The 21,451-nt window shown below is 45.8% G+C and overlaps 1 protein-coding gene across 1 annotated transcript; it reads right to left on the bottom strand.

Moving 5' to 3' along the window:
• Positions 1–14,475: 14,475 nt before the first annotated feature.
• Positions 14,476–20,423, bottom strand: LOC119446019 (uncharacterized). The gene is made up of 3 exons (XM_037710331.1): positions 20,184–20,423; positions 17,679–18,812; positions 14,476–14,553 (listed from the first exon to the last, which is right to left on the bottom strand). Exons 1-3 carry the CDS (start codon positions 20,421–20,423, stop codon positions 14,476–14,478), a joined length of 1,452 nt encoding a protein of 483 aa, XP_037566259.1.
• Between the last annotated feature and the right edge of the window lie 1,028 nt (positions 20,424–21,451).

Genomic DNA, 21,451 nt, shown 5'->3' with positions numbered 1-21,451 from the left:
CAGTGCTGTACGCTGCGTTTTTTTTTTTTCGTCTTTTTGGAATACGCTTCTCTACTAAACCAAATTCGTTTACTCCGCTTTAAAAAGTAATGCCGTACGCTCTTGCTCTTTATTATTTCCCGCGCCACGGATCTTTTAGCACAGAGGGTGATCAGTAATGCTACAAAATGAATACGTAAACGGAGACTACTACCTGGTGCGACATATGTAACATCCATAGCAGGTCTTCTGCGAGCAGTACTTCATTGGGCTTGGTTATTCGTTGAATTCTTCTGGTGACGCCTCCCCTGAGAACGTCAAGATATCTTAAGCGTGACAGAGGCATTATTGTCGCAACCTGATTATCATCGAGCATGAATAAATGCTATAACAACAACGTCAGCCGTTGAAAGACAGGGCAACAACCTGCATTTAACGGCTGGCTCAGACCTAACGATGCCAGCGCGAATGCAGAGGACCTGTTCTTGGCTACATTTGGATAAACTTTCAACTCGCATCGTGCATTCTTAAAAACATCGGTGCGCGTCTGTGAAACTCTACGGGCGTTTCCGCTTAATTGAGTGCTACAACTCCGCGGAGGCCTTGTCACATCTGTAGATTCTTATGGTTAATTTGAATATTTGAGAGCGATTAGTACTTTGTTGTTTTCAATTTAGTTCAGGAGGCAATTTTTTTTCGTTTGGTTCCATGTCTACGCGTGCGGCCAGTCGAATCACAGTCTGGATGATTATGACCATGGTCTACACTTGGGCCACAACGAAACGACAATATATTTCGAGAATGATAGCTTGCGATCACCCGCATTGTAGTACAGCGGCGATGCATTAGGTGAGACTCTTATTTTCTGTTACGCGTAGATATTGATTTGGATAGTTTTCTCATGCAGTACTTTTCAATGACGGGTCAAATTTGGGACTTCAGCAGTTTATGTACATAACATGATTACAATGCATTCGGAAGCGGTGTCTAAAAAAGCAATTAAAGGTAAGTAAAAGCAAGGATGCATGATGAACAGCAGATGACATGGTCATGAAAATTACGTGTGATTTCGATTTGTAGCATTTAGGTGCAGACAGAAGAACTATTAATTACTAATTATACAAAGCTTGAGGGGAAACTGATAAGCTAATATTAAGATTGCTCCGAGTAGCTCTATAATTAGGAGAACTATATTACGACCTATGCTTAGGGTTGTGCGTATATTTCATATTTTGAATACGAATAGAATAGTTCCTACTATTTCACTCGAGAATTCACTGCTCGCATTTGTTGAACGCTGCTTTTTGTTCCAAGATAATGGATAACGCCTTTTAGAGTCTTGTGGAAGAAAGACATGCAAGCAAGGGACTGTTCCAATTGATACTGCTGCAGGACTGCTGCGAATGTTGCAAAGAGGCTCGACTTTCTCAGCAAGCCCACAGAGCAGGTAACATCTCTACATTAGCTTCAAAATCTTCAAAAGGAATATCTCGCCTTTAGGTGGTTGTTTCGGTTTAGGCAAATTCGTTTTTTATTTCACCAATCTCCTCCCGGTTGCAATTATTTAAACCGACGTGCGGGGCTGGAGAGTTGTACTTGGTTCCTCAACAAACACAACAATTCACGCGCATGTCATCACGTTCTACTACCGTTATGCTGCGCCAGAGTACTGAAATAAGTCATTTGTTGATGACGACCTCATCAGTTGATCGGACGTCGAGTTGTGAGCGGCATTACATGAAATTATCTTCCAAACAGTCATCTTACTGAAGGACTCCACGCAATCTTTCTGCTTAACATTGTGTAAAAGTCGGAAAATTTTCCATAGTCGATTCGGATCGGAAATTTCAATAGTCGCACCATTCTACCTGTTTGCTTGGACAGCACACAAAGTGGCCAAACGAAGAACATGACCAGAACTCTTAAATGGCCGCATCCTTGTTAGCTTAGGCAACGTTTCATCGAGTAGGTGCAAGTTCACTCCGTCTTTTGCACGATTGACCATGTTTGCTTGTATTTATTCAAAATATAAAGCCAGCGAGCCTAACCTTACAAAGCTGTAGAAGTGTGTGCCGGCCGTGCGCGTACCATGCAGCTTCACAACGTTAGCAAAAAGTTATGTTGTTTCTGTTTTGTGTGTGTGCGTGGGCGCACCTGTGTGAGTGTGTGTGTGTGTGTGTGTGTGTCTGTGTGTGTGTGTGTGCGCGCGCGCGCGCGTGTGTGTGTGTGTGTGTGTGTGTGTGTGTGTGTGTGTGTGTGTGTGTGTGTGTTTGTGTGCAGTGTTCTCGCAGCTGGTTGCTCCGTTATCTGAGAACCTTAGAGGCATGCGTGGCATTTCGCAAGCTCAACCCCCCCCCCCCCCTTTGAATAGCTGCGCCCTAGCTTCACATTCGACCGCATTTTGATAAGGTGAAGTCCAAAAACGCTCGTGCTCGTACATTTAGGTGCGGTTTAGAGAACCTCAAGTGGCCAAATTTATTCCACAGCCCTCCGCTATGCCCACTGTCTTATAGCCCCAGGGTAGTTTTGTGATTTTAAACCGCATGATTTAATCAATAAATCATTTTACATTGTCACACTTCAGTCTAATTTGCAGGCAGATAGGCATGTGCCCAGCTTGTGGTACCCAGAGCTTAAGCAATTGAGAAACGCTACAAAAGAAATTTGCTACAACGTCCGGCAATCTGGCTCAGTATCCAATCGCGACATAAGGCCTCACTCAGCAGATTGCTTTGTACAGCCTCCCGCATTTTTTGCTATATCGCGCGAGCGTCCATCATGCGTCATTTTAGCGCCAGAAGCGACGATAATCCGCGAGACTGGCAGAGGTGCTCTCAAGGACACTAAGCGCCCTCCTGTGTAAGAGTCGTCTATTGCGATGTTCCCTTCAGGACGACGTACGGCCATATTATAGTGTTCTCGCGCGATATAACTAAAAATGCGGGAGGCCTGTACTTGTCAATTTCAAATAATTTTTTTTCTCAAGAAAATCTTTGCCACAATCCCGTGCATGTTTTTTTTTTTTTTTTTTCTTTTTTGCTGTCAGTGGCTATGCGTGAAGCCCTGATTATTGCTTTCCTCGGCTAGGTTCCTTATCTCAAGGGTGCCTTTAACTGTGTGACTGTTACCCATGTGCCCGTTTATCTCACCCGTCTTCGGAAAACTTTGCTCTGTGTGCAATAAAGAGGCCTGATAGGTTCTTTTATCTGTCCCTGTCATCTGGCCAAAAGTGCTTGTAGAGAGTTCCACTTCATCGTATTCCATTTTTTCTAGAGCTTGCGCGCCGTTCGCATTTCATCGTGTACTATCGCGCCGGAAAATGAACATCAACGCCACAGAACAAGCAAAAAAGTAGAAGGTGCACGAGTGGCATATTATCATCATTATATTGCACATTCGCATAGGGGCGCAGACCTCGTTCAACGATCTTAAATTACCTGTCTTGCGTGAGCCGACCCTATCGTATATGCCTACTAATTTTCTATGGTCAACTTAACACCTAATCTTCCTAAGGCTGGATTGCTTCCCAACCGTTTACATGCCTTCAGTCCCACTGATTTTCCACTGGTTATCTGCTCTACGCACTACATGTCCTGTCGACTTCATTCTCACCATTTCAACCATAGGCGCCGACTACGCGATGCGTGATGCCGAACCACCCCAGACCCAGAAATTTGTCATTGCCAGGCTTCTACCGCTAAATTGCGAGGTTTCTTTTAAAGGAGTCCCGAACGTGCCTCTGGCTTGGTGAACAAACCAAAGTCCGCGGAATAACATAGTACTGTGAACATCTCAGCCAGAATTTCGCAGTCGCGCGCTGCGCGCGGAGCTCGCAAGCGGAGCGCGAAGTCAACTTTTTCTTAGGCACTCCCTTTTCAACAGAACCTTTCTCCTCACTCCTTTCGGGCTGCCATATTTCGTCATATAGCAGATTCCCATACGCGGCTGCTATTGGTAAATAGCCGACTTCAATCAAGAAGTGCGTTTGGATTAGTGTGCTTCTTCCTACTATTAGTGTGTATATTTATCGACAGCAGTTTAATAAATAGGCTAAAAAAGCGAAAATCTGCGTGTTGAATTTCGGTAGAAATTACGTACATTCCGAAAGTACGACTATCGTACTATTGCCTTCTAACACTCAGCCGCCCCCGCCAGCGTTGGAATGAAACTTTGTCCGCCGGCTTATCACTGTCGTAGTCGTTGGGTCTCGGTAATTCCTATCAATTTTGAACAATCAACTAGCATCGAACCGCTTGAAAACCGCTTGAAACTAAGCTTAGACCAAGCGTACGCTTGCCAACAAGCGCTCACTGATGGCCGCTCCTGGCTAGACCCCTTGGCGGACTTCGCTTCGTATTGAGCTATTGCGCAACATGCGTAATTTAGATGTGGCTACTAATCATTGCTCAAGGTGGTGCAGGACAAAGCTGGTCCGCACCACAAAGCCCGCCCAGACTGGAGCAAATGAGCGCAGCGGGAACTCCAGCCCTCTCGCGCACATAGTTAGCTACTACAAATGAATGTAGCCATGTAGCCGAGGCTACCGCGTAGCATAGATACCGCGGCCGCCGCGAGGCGCCGCGACAAGCGCGCTCGCTAAACTCGCTGCGGCTCGCGGAGGACAACAGAGTTCTCTGATTGGTACCTTAGGGTGACGTGACTCAAGGCCCGAGCTTTGCTTAGTTGCATACCCTCGAGGTATTTCGCCATCATGGTCGAAGTTCGTTACATTAGGAATCCTTTGAACGTGTGTCCGGAGTGCGGTATCCATCGGTTAACTGATGTGCCCGCTGCCGACATACTCGCAGGAGCGAACATGAAGATGATGTTTCTTCGGACCCTCAGAAATTGTGTGATTGTTGTAGAGATACATGTGAAAGCAAATGTGCTACCATGTGACTTGGTGCGAAAATAGATCCGCATACCTATGTAGTACACTATAGCACAGCAACGGGATGAGACATCGTTAACTGAACCGTAAGCTCAGGCAAAGTACCTGGGTTTGGCGCGTCGTAGGCACCAAAATCTGAAGGGGTGGCGTCTATGTGAACATCCAAAATCAAACTTCACTGCGCACCACGGTGACGTTCAGTAGGCAGTGCGTTATGGGCACCACCCCGCTTCGTCATAGCCTTAGCAGTGCAAGGCATTGAAAATAGAGCGGGTGGCACCGCGAAGGGGAGCAAAGGCGATCTTTGTTTGCCATAACTCCGCTTTTGCTGAACGTATTGAAGTAATTTTTTGCGACAAAGAATTTCAGAAATAGTCGGTTTTAACGTCAACTGCATTTCTCGATTTCGACAAAAAGTGGTTAAAGATCCTTTTAGGTTCCCAGTAACTTTTCATTCGTTAAGTTTTTCTAATGTTTAAAATTTGACGGTTCGGGGTCATGCTCCGCTTTTTAATAAATGATACTTTCGCCTAACGCCTGGCCGTCACCTAGGCGTGACCTCTTGCCCGTCCCACAAACTCGCACAACCTTTTATTTAAGTTCTTTGACTGACTCAACTTCTGAAAATGCAGATAATAAGGGAAAAACCAATTAACTATAAATAAAGCTTTCATTTTTAATGCTATGAATAACTTCTAACTATAGAGAGAATAAATATGTTCCTAAATGTTCGCATTGCCTCCACCATTCCTCGCAAGCTTTTACAATGAAGCTGTTAGTGGAACCTAGAAGCGCTCGAAGACGTTTATGCGTGTTTTGACTGTGCCCTGGGAGAACTATATAATTCACGCATCTTATAATTAGAGCTTAAAGCCTACTGATTGGCTAGTTGATCATTTATGAACTATTTATAAACAGCGCACTCGAAAAAAATAAAATAAACAAGGACTCAGAAAAAAACAAGGGACTCGCACGAAGCGGTGAATTTTCTAACACTCTTCTTTTGTGTGTGTCTATGTTTCTTCAAGTGCACTGCTTATAACTCAGTTATGTTTAGAGGGAATGTGAAGAACCTTATGTGTGACGCACAGAAAGAAATTGAAGTGTCGGTTATTTAGCGGCTGAATGACAATTCCTAAACCTTCTTCTCTGGCTGTTTAGAGACGTTAAAAATGCTCACGTTGTTTCTCCGCGGTCCTTACAGAACCAAAGATGGTAGCAGTTCTATATTTCCCTATAATCGGGGCCACGTTATAGGTGACGTGTACCGAAAGCTGTACAAGAGTGTTTTGCGAACCGTGCAGGAAGGTTGCCCAATTTAGTGAAAGAGTACCACAAAGTGGACATTTTAAGGAGATACGGGGAACCTTATGCATGATGAGTGGGCAAAGTTCAAGACCGTCAGTTATTACAGATATTGCTAAACATTAATTAAGAAAGTGTTCGAAAGTTTGATATGCCGTTATCAGCTGCGTTTCTCATTGTCCCGAGAGAACTATACTTCACACCGAGTTTACATGTGGTGAAAATAGGGGCATGTTAAGTGTATTTTGTGGCAATACTTTAGCGTTTAGTTGGGAAATAATGACCGAGCCCTCAATTTCTCCTTATTTTCATGTGGGACGACATTCGTAGGCAGTTTCGCAATGCGTTCAGTCAACTTAAACGAGGTACCTTGTTTATGTTTGTGATGGGGAATGTGGTGGAGTGTTTGGAATAACTATATAATTTGCTGTAAATTATGTATCCAAGCGCTCCAAAGCGTTAAATATGTGTTTTACGAATGGCACTCGCTGTCCTGAGAGAACTTTATTGCGGCCAATATCCAGTTTAGTGGAAATGGAGGGGGGGGGGGGCGTTATGGTCAACCAGCGTGCGACTTTGAATGCGTTGTTAAATTATAGCCTCTTTAAACGTTACCTTGGCATGTGCTTGAAAGCTCGCATCAGGCCGTTACTCGCTGTTTGCCAGGGGCCTACACTAATTGCGCATGACACCAAGTTGACATTGAGTGAAAACGAGGGTCATATTATGCATGAGGAATGAAACAATTTAGCAGTTTCTCCCTAAGGGCTAAGCTGTGACGGCGATAGTAAGGTCTACCTTTGCGCTTGGACTACTGGGACACTGTTCTAACTATACCCAGGTGGTCAAAATTAATCCGGAGCCCTCCACTACGGCGTGCCTCATAATCAGAACTGGTTTTGGCACGTAAAACCCCAGAAAGAAGAACTATACGCGAGTGCTACATCTTGGCACCACGCCGCACCCAAGGAAACTGCTGCAACGTAAACGGAACAGTGCCTGCGCAATTACCAGGCTATTAGTAGCCTCGCCAGTGGCGTGACAGATGTCGCACCTCGATGGTGCACGATATGAGGGCGGCGGGAAACCGTCGGCGTTAGCGAGTGCCAAGTGAAATGCGAGATAACTTTAGCTTGACGTTTACCCATCCTGGCACTAATGACAGTGCATAAACGCAGAATCTCAGCAGAAAAGCTAGTGCGCAGGGGCGTGCGTACAGTGTTTGTGTCAGAAGCGGAAGGTAGAACGCGGCCGTGGCTCCACCACCGAGGCGTACTGAGTGTAGCGTTGACCGTGCGCCGACTTCGCTTCGTCTTTGATGCAGCCAAACGCACTACGCGTCTATGGAGCCCCCACCCCTCGGCGCGCGAGCCGTGCAGCCGCCTTTGAGCGGGTCAGCACGACAAGGGTGGTGCCGAGCGCATTTTTGTGCATCCACCGTCTATGTAATTGGTATCGCAATGAAAAGCTTATCTTATTTCGAAAAAAAAACGTATTTTAAATACTTGTATTCTGCTTATTTTCATGTGTTTCACGAAGCACGCACGATTTTTGATGTCCACGAAGAACTGAGCGAGGAACGTGTTCTGTATTTGGCGAAACTAAGAGTGAAAGTATGCGTACTGTGTAGGCTAGGTTCAGAGTGGCGGCCTTTTTAGTTAAATACGTATGCAAGCGCTTCAGAGCGTTATAAGTGATTTATAAAGGGCAAAGAATTTAATCCGTCGTCCGGGTAGAGTTATAACTGCCACCAAAACAAAATTTGCTGAAAGGGGAGGGGGAATAGACATTATAGTCAATTGGCATACGGAGTTAAATGTGTATGCATAAATTGCTGCCGTTGCGAAACAAAAATTATTCATCAACTGCTCAAATGCATTTTATTTGCGTGTTAAATGCGCTAAGTTTCTCAATGTCCGGAGAGAACTGTACTTCACCCTATGTTTAGATTTGGTGAAAATTGGGGTCGTGTTATGGGCAACGTGTTACGAAACGTTAACGTTTCTGTATTAATAACGAAATTGGCAAATAACCACAGAACCGTCGTTTGCTTCCTATTTTGATGTGTAATGTGAGACGGCTGTGGTGTCCTGGATGATCTAAACTAGTGACTTCGTTTATATTCTGTAGAGATAGAATGAGTACGTTATGTACGTTATGTACGTTAGTACGTTATGGATTTTGTGTTGGGAATTTGAGAGTCCTTCAATTACAGCGTACAATTTGTTACACTGTCATGGGACAACGACAAGCCGCATAGATCAAATTTGGTAAAAATGTGGGAACATTATGGCTGATGTGCAAGGAAAATTTGAAGGGCTTGGCTGAAGTACAGCCTTGGCAAAATATTCCTCAAGCCAAAAAAAAAAGCAGTTGGACGAGTTGGGGCAGTCACATAATGAAACAGGTCTATAGACGAACGCAACGCAAAGGGAAGAAACTAAACGCAATTGAGTGCTGAAAGCGTTATAGATTGGAAACAGTGTAAATGGGCAAGCCATATGTGGGCAACATTTGAAAGTGTGTGCTTTAATTACAAGAAACTGAAATTCGTAATGCAGCTGCTTGAAAGAACCAGCTTGGCTGGAAACTCGGCTGTGATTCCGAATAAACGTGAATGATATACGGGTGTCTCAACATTATTGCTTCTCTATCGAATAGGCGACGTTAACGGCTCACGATGTAACCGTTCGATTATGTACATTAATCAGTGATGGAAAGCACGCCACGGACATAAACATGTCTATGTAAGTTATGCGATGGCTTCTTGTTGTATGCTCTCGGGTGGGCATTACGTGTGCGAAGAGTTCCATTGATCAAGCACGTAATTAAATAATTTTCGCTAATTAGGCTTGGAAGCAACAATGTTGTAATGAAAAATTGACGTCTGTCATGAGTAAGAGCCCTGCGGCGAAAGAAACGAAGAGAAGAACGAAGTGAAGCGAGCGTTCCGAACGGCACGAGACCTCGAGGCGCGTGAACCTAGCCGTAATCGAGGGAGAAACGGCACTGTTCGAGCATTATCGACGTGGCTCTGGGCTGAGAAGGTCGCATCGTCAGCTACGCACGGTGACGGGAGACTTGGAGGTCTGGCCGAGTCCATGACGCGGGCAGTCTGAGGTGCAGCCGTCGACCTCGGAGATGTTCGAGCGAGGCTCCTTGGATCAGCCGCAGCATCACACGGCAGGCCGGGCACTCCAGAGAGGATCCCCCTTCACTGGCAGACCAGCGCGTTCAATGATCCCCGGAACGCCACGTCGGCATTTGAGAAAGGAGCTGGACGGAAGCAACGGCCGAGAACGTAGTTAGGCCTAGTCCGTCAGGCCTCTCTGCCACGTCAGCATTAGCGATCGGGTTATAGGCGTCCCCCGAGGCGACAAAATCGTCAACATCGCCGGGAGCAACGACTCCGAAAGAGACGCGACGCGACTGGGACGAAGACAGCCCCATGAGTCATCGTCAAGAAACGTGAGGACATTCCACGTAAGCGGCGCGATAATCGTAGGCCAGAGTTGCCTGATTTTCGTGCGAGAAACGCCAAGAACTACCGCAGGAGGGTTTAAGATCGTGTTCATTGTTTGTTAACGATTAGGTTATATATTAGTTAACATTTATTTGTTGAGTGTGTGCTAGTTTGAGTGAGCTTTTAGTTTGTGTGAAATTAAAATCTGCTTGCTGTGTTGCCATGCGTTTTCCAACCTCATCTCTTTTAACACCCACACGCCCCCGAGATCAGTGACAAAAATACACGACAACGTCATCTAGTACACAGAACACATCCATTCTCTAGCGACCTCGTGACTTGCTCCTCCTTCAAGAAACAGGCCTTGAAAATAGTCGGCGTATTGAACTGGTGTGCAATTCTAACCCTTATCTTGACTGCATTTCTCAGCAATCCCGGTAAGTGGTAACTATTAATGCAGCTACTACGTATCTAAAGTTCTGGCAATGACAAGGAATTGTTTTGGAAACGCCACTTGCTCCACAGCGTCGATTTCATTTCAGCCCATTTCAAACAATTATGCAGTGTAAGATATATTGTTTCATGAATTCATATGTTCTGCAAATAAATCGACAAAATCAATGAGCCACGATTATGCAGTGAATCAAAGGCTCACAAAAAAGCATGTATCTATGCATGGAATATTTTCCTGGCTAGTTATTTTAACACTTCATTATATATATATATATATATATATATATATATAACCGCGAAGTTGTGCTTCTGATTTTCCCAAATACGCTTGGCCCATTGAAAAATCCAGTTAATACTATATATATATATACAGGGTGTGCAACGTAACTTTAGCCAACCTTTAAACATATGCAAATGCCACCTAGCTCAACAGAACCAAGGTAATGCTGTTTGCGGTCGCTTAGAGATACTCAGATTATTTTTTGCATCCGTCTCATTAGATAATTAGTCATAATTAATTAATCAACTTCTCAATTATTATAATTAGATAATAAGTGTCAATGAGAAAATTGTAGAGCACTATGAAAAACTCCCGATACAGCTTTCTGTTGCTCAATGCCTGCAACATAAAACTGTTTTTCCGAGCGTGAAAGATGCCTGATGATGATGATTATGATTTATTGGCATCCCCTTTGAAACGGGGCGGCGACAAAAAGTCACCTAGCCTGCTTGATTTAATCAGGTATACTATACATGTCCTTTATCTACCATTTTTGTATACCTCTCATTATTTTTATTTTTCAAAAATTTACCTTGTACCGCTACCTACGATTTTAGGAGATCAGGTCGTATCCATCTTTTCCCTGATTTTTTTCCCACCAGTGCTCTAATCGTCTCTTGCTGATCTCTACGGCTGATCTGTTGATGTTTCCTTCCACTTTAAACCCAAGCGCTTCTGGGAGTTGCACGTTACCTACGGTTCTCGATGGGTGGATCCCTTCGAATTCCATTAGGATGTGCTGAGTGGTCTCTGGATCTTTACTGCAGCATACAGAAGCCTCATCTAGTTCCGAATATTTGATCCGGTTTGTTTTGGTCCTTATGCAACCGGCTCGAGCCTCAAATAGCAAGGTTATGGCACAGATTTTCCCTTCCAATTTCTTTCTTCTCATTCTGTGTAAATCTCCATTGTCCTTTTTGTTTCCATTCTTTGCATCCAATTCACGGTCTCTATTTCTCTTTCTGATGACTCCTGGTTGTCTATTTACAGTTTCGATTATCCTGTACTTGGTTGCCAACTTCCTTGACCTCTTCCTCCATTCTGTGTCCACGCTTTTCATGTAGAGATACTTGTGCACTTTAGCCGCCCATTTATTTTCATCCATGTTCCTGAGCCTTTCTTCAAAACTAATTTTGCTCTGTGGTCCTCTGACTTCAAAAGAGGCCCAACCCATGTCACCCTGCACTGCCTCATTTGTGGTATTACCGTGGGCTCCCAAAGCCAACCGGCCTACTGATCTTTGGTTAACTTCCAAACCGACAAGATATCCGATTTTAAGCATATAATGGCATTTCCGATTGTTAGCGCTGGCACCATTACTCCTTTCTAGATTCCACGCACCGCCTCATACTTATTGTGGCCCCACAGTGCTCTGTGTTTCATTATTGCTGCATTCCGCTTCCCCTTTATTTTCAGATTATCTGAAAATAAGGGGAAGCCCGCGAATACACGCAAAGTGATTCGAGCGGCCAGTCGCCCGGCAATTTTGCGTGCATTCACGGGCTTCTTTCACCCTCGGAAAAACACTTTTATGTTGCACGCATTGAGCAACAGAAAGCTGTATCGGGAGTTTTCAATAGTGCTCTACAATTTTCTCATTGACACTTTTCATCTAATTATAATAATTGAGAAGTTGATTAAGACTTATTATGTAATTATGTGGAATGCAAAAAATAATCTGAGTATCTCCAAGCGACAGCAAACAGCATTACCTTGGTTCGCCCAGCTACTGGAAAGAACCAAGGCAATGCTGTTTGCATATTTTTAAAGTTTGGCTAAAGTCACGTGGGACACCCTGTATATATATATATATATATATATATATATATATATATACATGCATACACAACTGTGCCTTGAGTACTCCTTCACAGATTCAAAAGGCTGAACACCAATCAAGAACTCACGCTCATTCTGCCCTTGCTTGTGTTTCCCTGTTTTTATGGGGAGATTTCTGAGATAACTACAGCGCTGAACACAGGCAAAGGAAGACCCTGGCAATCACCTTGATTTACGCCCAGCTGTTATGTCATACAGGGTGTTTCAGAAATCGTGTTCGATGCTCCTCAAAAATGAGGAGTATACAGTGATTAATTGACTGCCTTAGAACTGCTTCTATCAAGGAGGCCTACATATTAAATGGACTCGATGTAGGGATTAGAAAAGTAACTATGCAAGTTCGAGCCATTAACTTCATAAATAAAAAAAGGCCACATGGTTTAGGCTATATAAGTCTTGAAGCCTCAGTAACCTCAGTAATAGCCTCATGGTTCATCGCACAGGTGCATATTCTGGCAGCATGAGGCAGTGCTGCCCAATTGCCGATAAACTTTTCTGCACGGATGGTGCTTGCTCTCTTCATTTCAGGACGCCCGTGTGGTTGCAATGCCGTCGTGCAATTTTTCGGGCCAAATAAAGAAATGTTTGGAATTAAATGTTTAATGTCAAGTGAAATAAACCCACAAGCGCTCATAATACTTACCAGATTTCAAGCTCAATTTCCGGCTTGCAACATGAATTGTGTGGCACTCATCGGGCAACATCAGTTCTCACTATGACACGAGTATTTTTTTGTGCCTAGATGCAAAATTTTACTATTCCATCAACATTTTTTCTGGCTTACACTTTATGCCGATTAATATCGTTGCTCTCCAGTCCCGTCCATTTTTTAACAAAAGTTGATCTTACTAACCAGTTTTATTTAGTATAAAAATGCGCACTACACATTATGGATGTGACGTTACCTTGAAATTCATTTATGTTACGCATTCTTTCATCTCGACAGTGGCTCTAGAGCTGAAAAAAAAATGCTATACAAGAAAGTCACAGCTTCTCATGCGACACCTGAGCGGCTGTCATTGCGCAGCATTGCGCAATTATTCGTATCGTTGCGTATCATTCCATGTTCGTCGGCCGAAATATTTATGAAGGCCTGTTCTATCCATGTATATCCGTAAACTCCGCAGCTCTATCTGTCTCCTGCTGCTTTCTCTGAATACTTTTTTTTGCTTTCTTTTGCCTCTGACTCTCTTTATAGCCTTCCCTCGGCTCTGCTTTCGGGTGTTTACAGTCGTTTCAAATGGTACTGATATATGCGCGGCAGCTTTGTTCTATGTGACTAGTGCCCAAGTAAGATGCGACAAAACGACTGTAGGCAGCGCGCCAAACCCGTACTTAAAAGGCAGCTTATTAATCAACCACCACTTTCTCTGCCTATTAAAAAATCAAATTGACTACCTCATCCAAGGATATGCGATCAGCATGCCCCATGAGTAGTTGGGATTGGTGTCATTGTTGCTCCCAGCGCTGTTCCCGCTCTATATTGAGCACTTCCTATTATGTATGAACCACTAGATGTCCAGTGTGCTCCGTGTCCGTCTTTAGCGTGAATAATTTGACACACAAGTCAATCAACGAATTATTGTAGCTTTCTGCGTCAACTGAACCGCACTGTTCCTACCCACATTTCCCACTATACAAGACACTGGTGACGAGGTCACTGGTTCGATTCCTCACCGAGGCGCCTGCATTCCGATGGGGGCGGAAGGCAAGAGCAGTCATGTATTGTGCTGTGGGTGGGCATCAAAGAACCCCAGGTGATCAAAATTATTCCGGGGTCCCCCACTGCGGCTCCCTCTAACCCACTGCTCAGTTCAGGTACGCTAAACCATATAATAAAAAAACGATACTGGTACGTTTCACTTAGTAATCGCAGTTCTGGGGCTAGAGTGCATTAAGGGCGCGGTTACGCCGCGAGCTAAAATCTCAACGTGAAGTATGGAGTGCGAGAGGTGTTCTTTGTTTTCTCACCTTCGAGTTTCATTGCATAGTCATGGAACACGCAAGTCGCATTTCGAAGTCTTGCTCGTTATCAGCTGGTTTCAAAATTTAATACATTTCTGCAACTATATATTAAATGCGGAAATCTTGAATTTTATGGTGACGGACTTCGCGGGAACCAGTGCTCCTGTTGAGCTTGCAGAAGAAACAACCATCTGTGTAAATGTAAAGGCGTCCGGTGTGTTTCTCATGCAGGAAAAGTAGTGTGGCTTGTTGTAGGGCTAAATGCGACTATTGGTGTATTCTCTTGGATTCCAGGAATGGTTACGAGGGCTTCGAGGAGATGTAGGCGCCACAACGGTAATGGTGGTCTTGCTGCAGGCGTGAAGTTCGAGGGAAGCACTGCATGCAAAGCAATAATATCGCTGAACGCAGAGTGTGACCTAGAAGTAGGAAGTGAGACGAGGTGGTGCGATGAAATCCTGGCGAAATGCCTGATCTGCATTCTTAAGGAATCGACGCGAATATAGGTTGTGATTGGGTGATCACGCGCGATGACGACATTCGCAGCTGAAGATGCACATTTCTTAAGGCCAAGGCATACTTTCAGTGCTTGAGCTTAAATCGACTGGAGGACGTGTACGAGTACGTTTGTTCTTCGGGTCCTGCCCAGCACAGATAGGCTGTAGAGCATGAACCCGAGGAAAAGTGCAGTATAAAGTTGAAGCATCGCTCGTACACATGCACCCCACGATTTTCCCGCAAGAAATCTTACCACGTAGGTGATCATGGTGAGTTTCTTTTTCATGCAGCCAATATGAGGGCTCCAGGACAGGTGGCGATCTATTATTACTCCCACAAAGCGGTGGGTCTTATCTAAAATAATAACTTGTTATTTGATTTTATTGACGTATTTTATGACAACGCCTTGCGTGTGAATACAACCTGCGAGCACTTCTCAGATGACAGCTCTAGTCCCCGTCCTTGAAGGTAGTTTGACGTCAGTGTAGCCGCTCTCTGAATCCTGGCACATACGTGTAGACTCGTCACCCCTGATGCCCAGATGCAGATGTCGTCTCCGTATATTGACAGATGCACGGACAGCGGATGTACATCAACAAGGCCGATGAGCTAAAGGTTAAAGAGAGTGGGGCTCAGTACTCCACCTTCAGGCACACCGATACAAGTACAATGGTGCATTGTTGTACTATCTTCTGTCTGTAGAAAGATGGTTCTGCTCATCAAATAATTGTAAACATATTGGTAGACACGGCCTCCAAATTCAATGTTTCCAAAGGCATCAAAATAGCTTCATGCGATACATTGTCGTCTGCGCCTTTCACGTCCAAGAACATCGCCGCAGATAATATCCTTAGGCTTTTTTGTTGCTGTACCGATGATACCAAGTCAATCAGGTTATGTATAGAGAACCATCCACGCCGAAAGCCGGTCGTAACATCAGGGTATATCTCGGAATGCTCCAGGTACCACTCTCGGCGAGAAAGTACCATCCTGTCCATAACCTTTCCAAAACAGCTAGCAAGTGCGATGGGGCGATAGGAGGCCAGGTCCAGGGGAGATTTACCTGATTTGAACAGAGGAACGGGGTGGCTGGACTTCCACGAAGGAGGAACCAATCCGTTACACCACGAGTCGTATACGGTTAGAAGGGCACAACAAGCTGTTTGACCGAGGTTACACAGGGCCATGTAGGTGACACTAACAGGTCCAGGTGATGAAGAACGCTTGCATGCTGCCAAAGCTGCTTGAAGCTAATCTACAGCGAACAGATTGCCCTTCCGGGAATCTCTTCCCACAGGACAGCGGAAGCTCGTATACCACTCTTTCTACGAAACCCACAGGAGTGTTGCGATGATTCTTAGAGGATCCGACAGCTTGTTTACGGTGCGGGTCCGTCAACCGACATATTTTCCTGAGTTTTTCTGGTGCTGAAAAGACCACTATCTGCATGTCTATCGTTTTATGCAGGTAGGGCACTACCGCTACTTTCCTCCTGTTTTCCATCCGCTGATTGGCCACGTCCCCAGTTTTACTGTCTAAACGGCATCTCTTTAGCAGCCCCTCTACGACCAAACCCTGCACTGACTCCGGAAGCCCTGCTGTTGATAACCTTCCCAATTAATTCATAAGACTGCTAAGATGTTATGGCGGCCGGGTTTCTTTAATGCATTTCCAAAAGACAAGCTGGCAATGCTCCTCTTGACGAGTTTCGAGTGAGCGGACTTATACGGCAACAGGGGCTTATTACTTGGGTTTATACTCCGAACACGTGTGCCGTTCAGTGAACTCGAGCTGAATATCTAAGATGCGCCGCACGTTACCAGACGGCTTCTTTTCAAGCCTGAGAGTAAGTGGGCTAAGGCCTGCAGAAAAAAACTTTCAAGAGCTTATCTATACTGTTGAATGTGCGTCTGGTTCGAAAAGGACTACATAGTCATCAACGTACCTGACAACTTTAACCACTCTCTGCTCCAATAAGGCACGCGACAGGTTTTTGTTATGGTGGGTTACAAAAATGTCACTTATTATAGGCGCCAAACATGAACCGATGCAGACACCCTGCTTTTGAATGCATATTTCCTCATTCCATCCTGTAGTCAAGAATTCGACGAAAGTTCGTCTGGTCAGGTAACATGATGAGGAAGAAGATGCGGTCACTGACCAAGTCAAAGTAATACACAGAGACGTTTCGGGACCCGTACGGGTTCCTTGTTAACACTAAGCAGGCAAGAGCCGTAAGTCGCTTTTTATACTAAAATGTGACGTAATGAGCGGGTGTAGCTGGCAGGGAGATTGCCATCTGTCCTGTTGATAGTGTCCTCCGTGGTCTGAATAAACACTGATTCTAATAGTAGTCTTGTGGCCGGATTCTTCTCCTTGGCTATTATAGTGGCGTTATCCCAATTGATGCAGTGACCGTGGTTATCGGCGTGCTCTGCCAGTGCGTTCGACGCTTTCTTGTTGTTGCAGACGTCCCTCCGATGTTCCTTTAATCTTCTGGTGAAGTTGCCAGTTTCGCCGATGTAACTGCAGCTGCAGTCTGCGCATGGTATCTTGTAGACAACACCAGGGTAGTTCTTGGCTGTCTAATCGATCTTTCACGTTAACAAGCTGATTTCTCAGTTTTTGGAGGGCATGTGCGCAACGCGAAGGTCATACCTTGAAAAGATACGGCTTAGAGCTTCGCTGACCCCAGGAACATATGGAACGCCGGCACGTCTTCGGAACGACTTGCCCTGGGATGGCCTGGGATGGAGGACACGATCTTCATTAGTCTTAATAAATTTCTTTGGGTACCCGTTCGTCATTAATTCGCGATGGATTGTCTGAAGTTCTTTCCTGATTTCGTCGTCACTTGAACAGATGCGTGTTGCCCGCGTCACCAGAGAAGAAACAACGGATTGCTTGTGACAAGCTGGGTGGCACGAATTAAAATTTAGGTAGTGTCCGGTATGCGTCGCTTTCCTGTGCACAGCAAACGAGAGCTTATTTCCGGTTCGGCCCACCTGGACGTCGAGGAAGGGAAGGCTGCTCTCGCACTCGTATTCTGCGGTAAACTGTATTGCTGCCTCTATCGAGTTGAGAACACCCAGGAGCCGTGGGGCATCATTCTTATTTAGGATGCAGAAGCAGGCGTCCACGTAGCGGACGAATATCTTGGGCGCGGGAGCGAAGTCGGCAAGGGCCTTCTGTTCAACTAGCTCCATGACCAAATTGGCCGTAGTAACGGAGATGGAAGCCCCTATGGCAGTTCCGTGGATCTGCTTATAACACTGCTTGCGGTAGGTGAAATACGTGTTGCTTAGGCAAAATTCTAGCAGCTCGCAGACGTCCTGTACCTCCAAAGGTGTGCCCTCTGCGAGCGTTTCGTCCGCCAGCAGGACCTTCGTGCACGCCGCTACGGCCAAGTCGACAGGCACGGAAGTGAAGAGCGCTCTGACGTCGAAGGATACCATCACGTCTTCTTCATCCAGGGAAATGTCGCGCACTTTTTCCACGAAAGCTGACGAATTGGCAATGTGCGTTGCTGTTTTTCCGGCGAGTGGGCCCAACACTTGGTGTAGGTAACCCGAAAGTCGGTGCAGCGGCGACCTTGTGAAGTCGACGATGGGCCGTAGCGGAACGCCTGGCTTGTGTACTTTGGGCAGGCCGTAAATTGCAGGTGCAGACCCATTGGTACACAGGAGGCGATAGTAAAGGTGCTTGTGCTGTGGCGGCACGAACTTAAAAATATTGGAGAGTAGCTTCTGCAGTTTCGTTTGAAGGCTTGCCGTGGGATCTTTTTGTATGGTTACGTACGTATCCCCGTCCAAAAGCAAATCCGTCATCTTCTGATCGTACTCACTTCTGTTGAGTATTACGACGGCATTTCCCTTGTCCGCAGGAAGTATGGCAATGGAGAGGTTGTTTCGGAGGCCCTTGACGACGTCTTTCTCAGCCGGTGAAGGCCGGGCTTGAGGGTCGCGTGTCCGCCACTTGGACAGAACACCGATAGCGCGGGTACGAGCTTCGTCTCTTACTTCGGAAGGAAGCTGTGCGACGGCTCGCTCCACGGCGCAGACCATTCTCGTCGGGTTGGGTGAGGCACCAGAATTGAAGTTCAATCCCTTGCGTAGAACGGCAGCTTCAGAAGCAGTAAGCTTGTACGAGGACAAGTTGAGAACGGCAGCTTTAGTTTGGGCGGGCTGCTGCGGTCCTGAGTGCGTCCAATTTGCTTTCTTGCGACTGTCTGCAATTGCGTTCCCTTAGCGTCGCCATGAAATTGGCGTGAAGCTGTACGTCGGGGAAGTCCGTAGCAATGACGTGTTCGAGCTGACGCCTTGCGAAAAAAGTCTCGGTTTCCAATTTCTTGATTTTCTGTCGGCATTCTTGAGTGCGTGCTGACACTAATTTCTTCTCGGCTTGTCGGATTATCTTGTGGCCCCACGCTGACGCTACCGGTGTCTTCAAGCGTAGACTTTTTGGAACAAGGCCTTCCACTTTGCAGGTCCGGTTGAAGGACAAATGGCACTTGAAGGCGGCTATTCTCGACGTAAGCGACACAAACTGGCGAATCTTCGTTACGACGTCTTGTCCGTAGTTATTTCTGTATGATATGTAGTCAAGAATTCGACGAAAGTTCGTCTGGTCAGGTAACATGATGAGGAAGAAGATGCGGTCACTGACCAAGTCAAAGTAATACACAGAGACGTTTCAGGGACCCGTACGGGTTCCTTGTTCACACTAAGCAGGCAAGAGCCGTAAGTCGCTTTTTATACTAAAATGTGACGTAATGAGCGGGTGTAGCTGGCAGGGAGATTGCCATCTGTCCTGTTGATAGTGTCCTCCGTGGTCTGAATAAACACTGATTCTAATAGTAGTCTTGTGGCCGGATTCTTCTCCTTGGCTATTATAGTGGCGTTATCCCAATTGATGCAGTGACCGTGGTTATCGGCGTGCTCTGCCAGTGCGTTCGACGCTTTCTTGTTGTTGCAGACGTCCCTCCGATGTTCCTTTAATCTTCTGGTGAAGTTGCCAGTTTCGCCGATGTAACTGCAGCTGCAGTCTGCGCATGGTATCTTGTAGACAACACCAGGGTAGCTCTTGCTGTCTAATCGATCTTTCACGTTAACAAGCTGATTTCTCAGTTTGTTGGAGGGCATGTGCGCAACGCGAAGGTCATACCTTGAAAAGATACGGCTTAGAGCTTCGCTGACCCCAGGAACATATGGAACGCCGGCGCGTCTTCGGAACGACTTGCCCTGGGATGGCCTGGGATGGAGGACACGATCTTCATTAGTCTTAATAAATTTCTTTGGGTACCCGTTCGTCATTAATTCGCGATGGATTGTCTGAAGTTCTTTCCTGATTTCGTCGTCACTTGAACAGATGCGTGTTGCCCGCGTCACCAGAGAAGAAACAACGGATTGCTTGTGACAAGCTGGGTGGCACGAATTAAAATTTAGGTAGTGTCCGGTATGCGTCGCTTTCCTGTGCGCAGCAAACGAGAGCTTATTTCCGGTTCGGCCCACCTGGACGTCGAGGAAGGGAAGGCTGCTCTCGCACTCGTATTCTGCGGTAAACTGTATTGCTGCCTCTATCGAGTTGAGAACACGCAGGAGCCATGGGGCATCATTCTTATTTAGGATGCAGAAGCAGTCGTCCACGTAGCGGACGAATATCTTGGGCGCGGGAGCGAAGTCGGCAAGGGCCTTCTGTTCAACTAGCTCCATGACCAAATTGGCCGTAGTAGCGGAGATGGAAGCCCCCATGGCAGTTCCGTGGATCTGCTTATAACACTGCTTGCGGTAGGTGAAATACGTGTTGCTTAGGCAAAATTCTAGCAGCTCGCAGACAGTCCTGTACCTCCAAAGGTGTGCGCTCTGCGAGCGTTTCGTTGGTGTAGCTGGCAGGGAGATGGCAATCTCCCTGCCAGCTACACCCGCTCATTACGTCACATTTTAGTATAAAAAGCGACTTACGGCTCTTGCCTGCTTAGTGTGAACAAGGAACCCGTACGGGTCCCGAAACGTCTCTGTGTATTACTTTGACTTGGTCAGTGACCGCATCTTCTTCCTCCTCATTCCATCCTGCATAGGTCGAGTGAAGATAACCGTGAAGCATATATAAAAAGGCTTGAACGGATAATCCACCTGAGTTTTGAAATGCGACCGCACCATACTCGTCGATGCAGCCTTCGACGCATGCTATTACTTTATTTTGAGGCAAGGAGTAATGCAAGTTCTTTATGTCAAAAGAGCAAGCTAATAAGATTGGGTCAGAATTTTCATTCAGGAAATCCACGATTTCTTCTGAACATTTTTTTCCACGACCCGGTTTTTGAAACTATTACCCTTAACAGGAACTCGGGTTTGTGCGTGTTCGTACTAAACATGATTTGAAGGCAACCCCACTTCGCGTTGCCAATTTCTCGAAGCAGCTGACTAAGGCCTACCTTCTAGCAAACATGCTTTGTTTCCAGCTTAATCTTCCCAAGATTTACAACACGACACTGGTTGAAGACAGAGGCAATTGCAAAGCAGGATTTCTTGTTAAAATCACCTTTTTTGTCTGCTGGCATAACACACAGTCGGTTATGCTTCAAGAACAAAATAGCGCGTGTAACCGGTACACGTGAAACAATGGTTTGCTGCGCTAGATCACATCGACGCCTTCAGAGGCACATCGGTTCGCTTTACCTTCTTCGGCGCACTTTCAAATCCGTCGAACAAGGCTCAGAAGTTCCGGCGCGCTCAACCTTGGTGCTACGACAAACTTGAGACCAAGTTCAAGAAAACTT

This window comes from Dermacentor silvarum, chromosome 1, assembly GCF_013339745.2.
Source record: "Dermacentor silvarum isolate Dsil-2018 chromosome 1, BIME_Dsil_1.4, whole genome shotgun sequence".
Lineage (NCBI taxonomy): Eukaryota > Metazoa > Arthropoda > Arachnida > Ixodida > Ixodidae > Dermacentor > Dermacentor silvarum.
The sequence above is the reverse complement of the archived record's forward strand: the minus strand, read 5'-3'. Positions and strand labels throughout refer to the sequence as shown.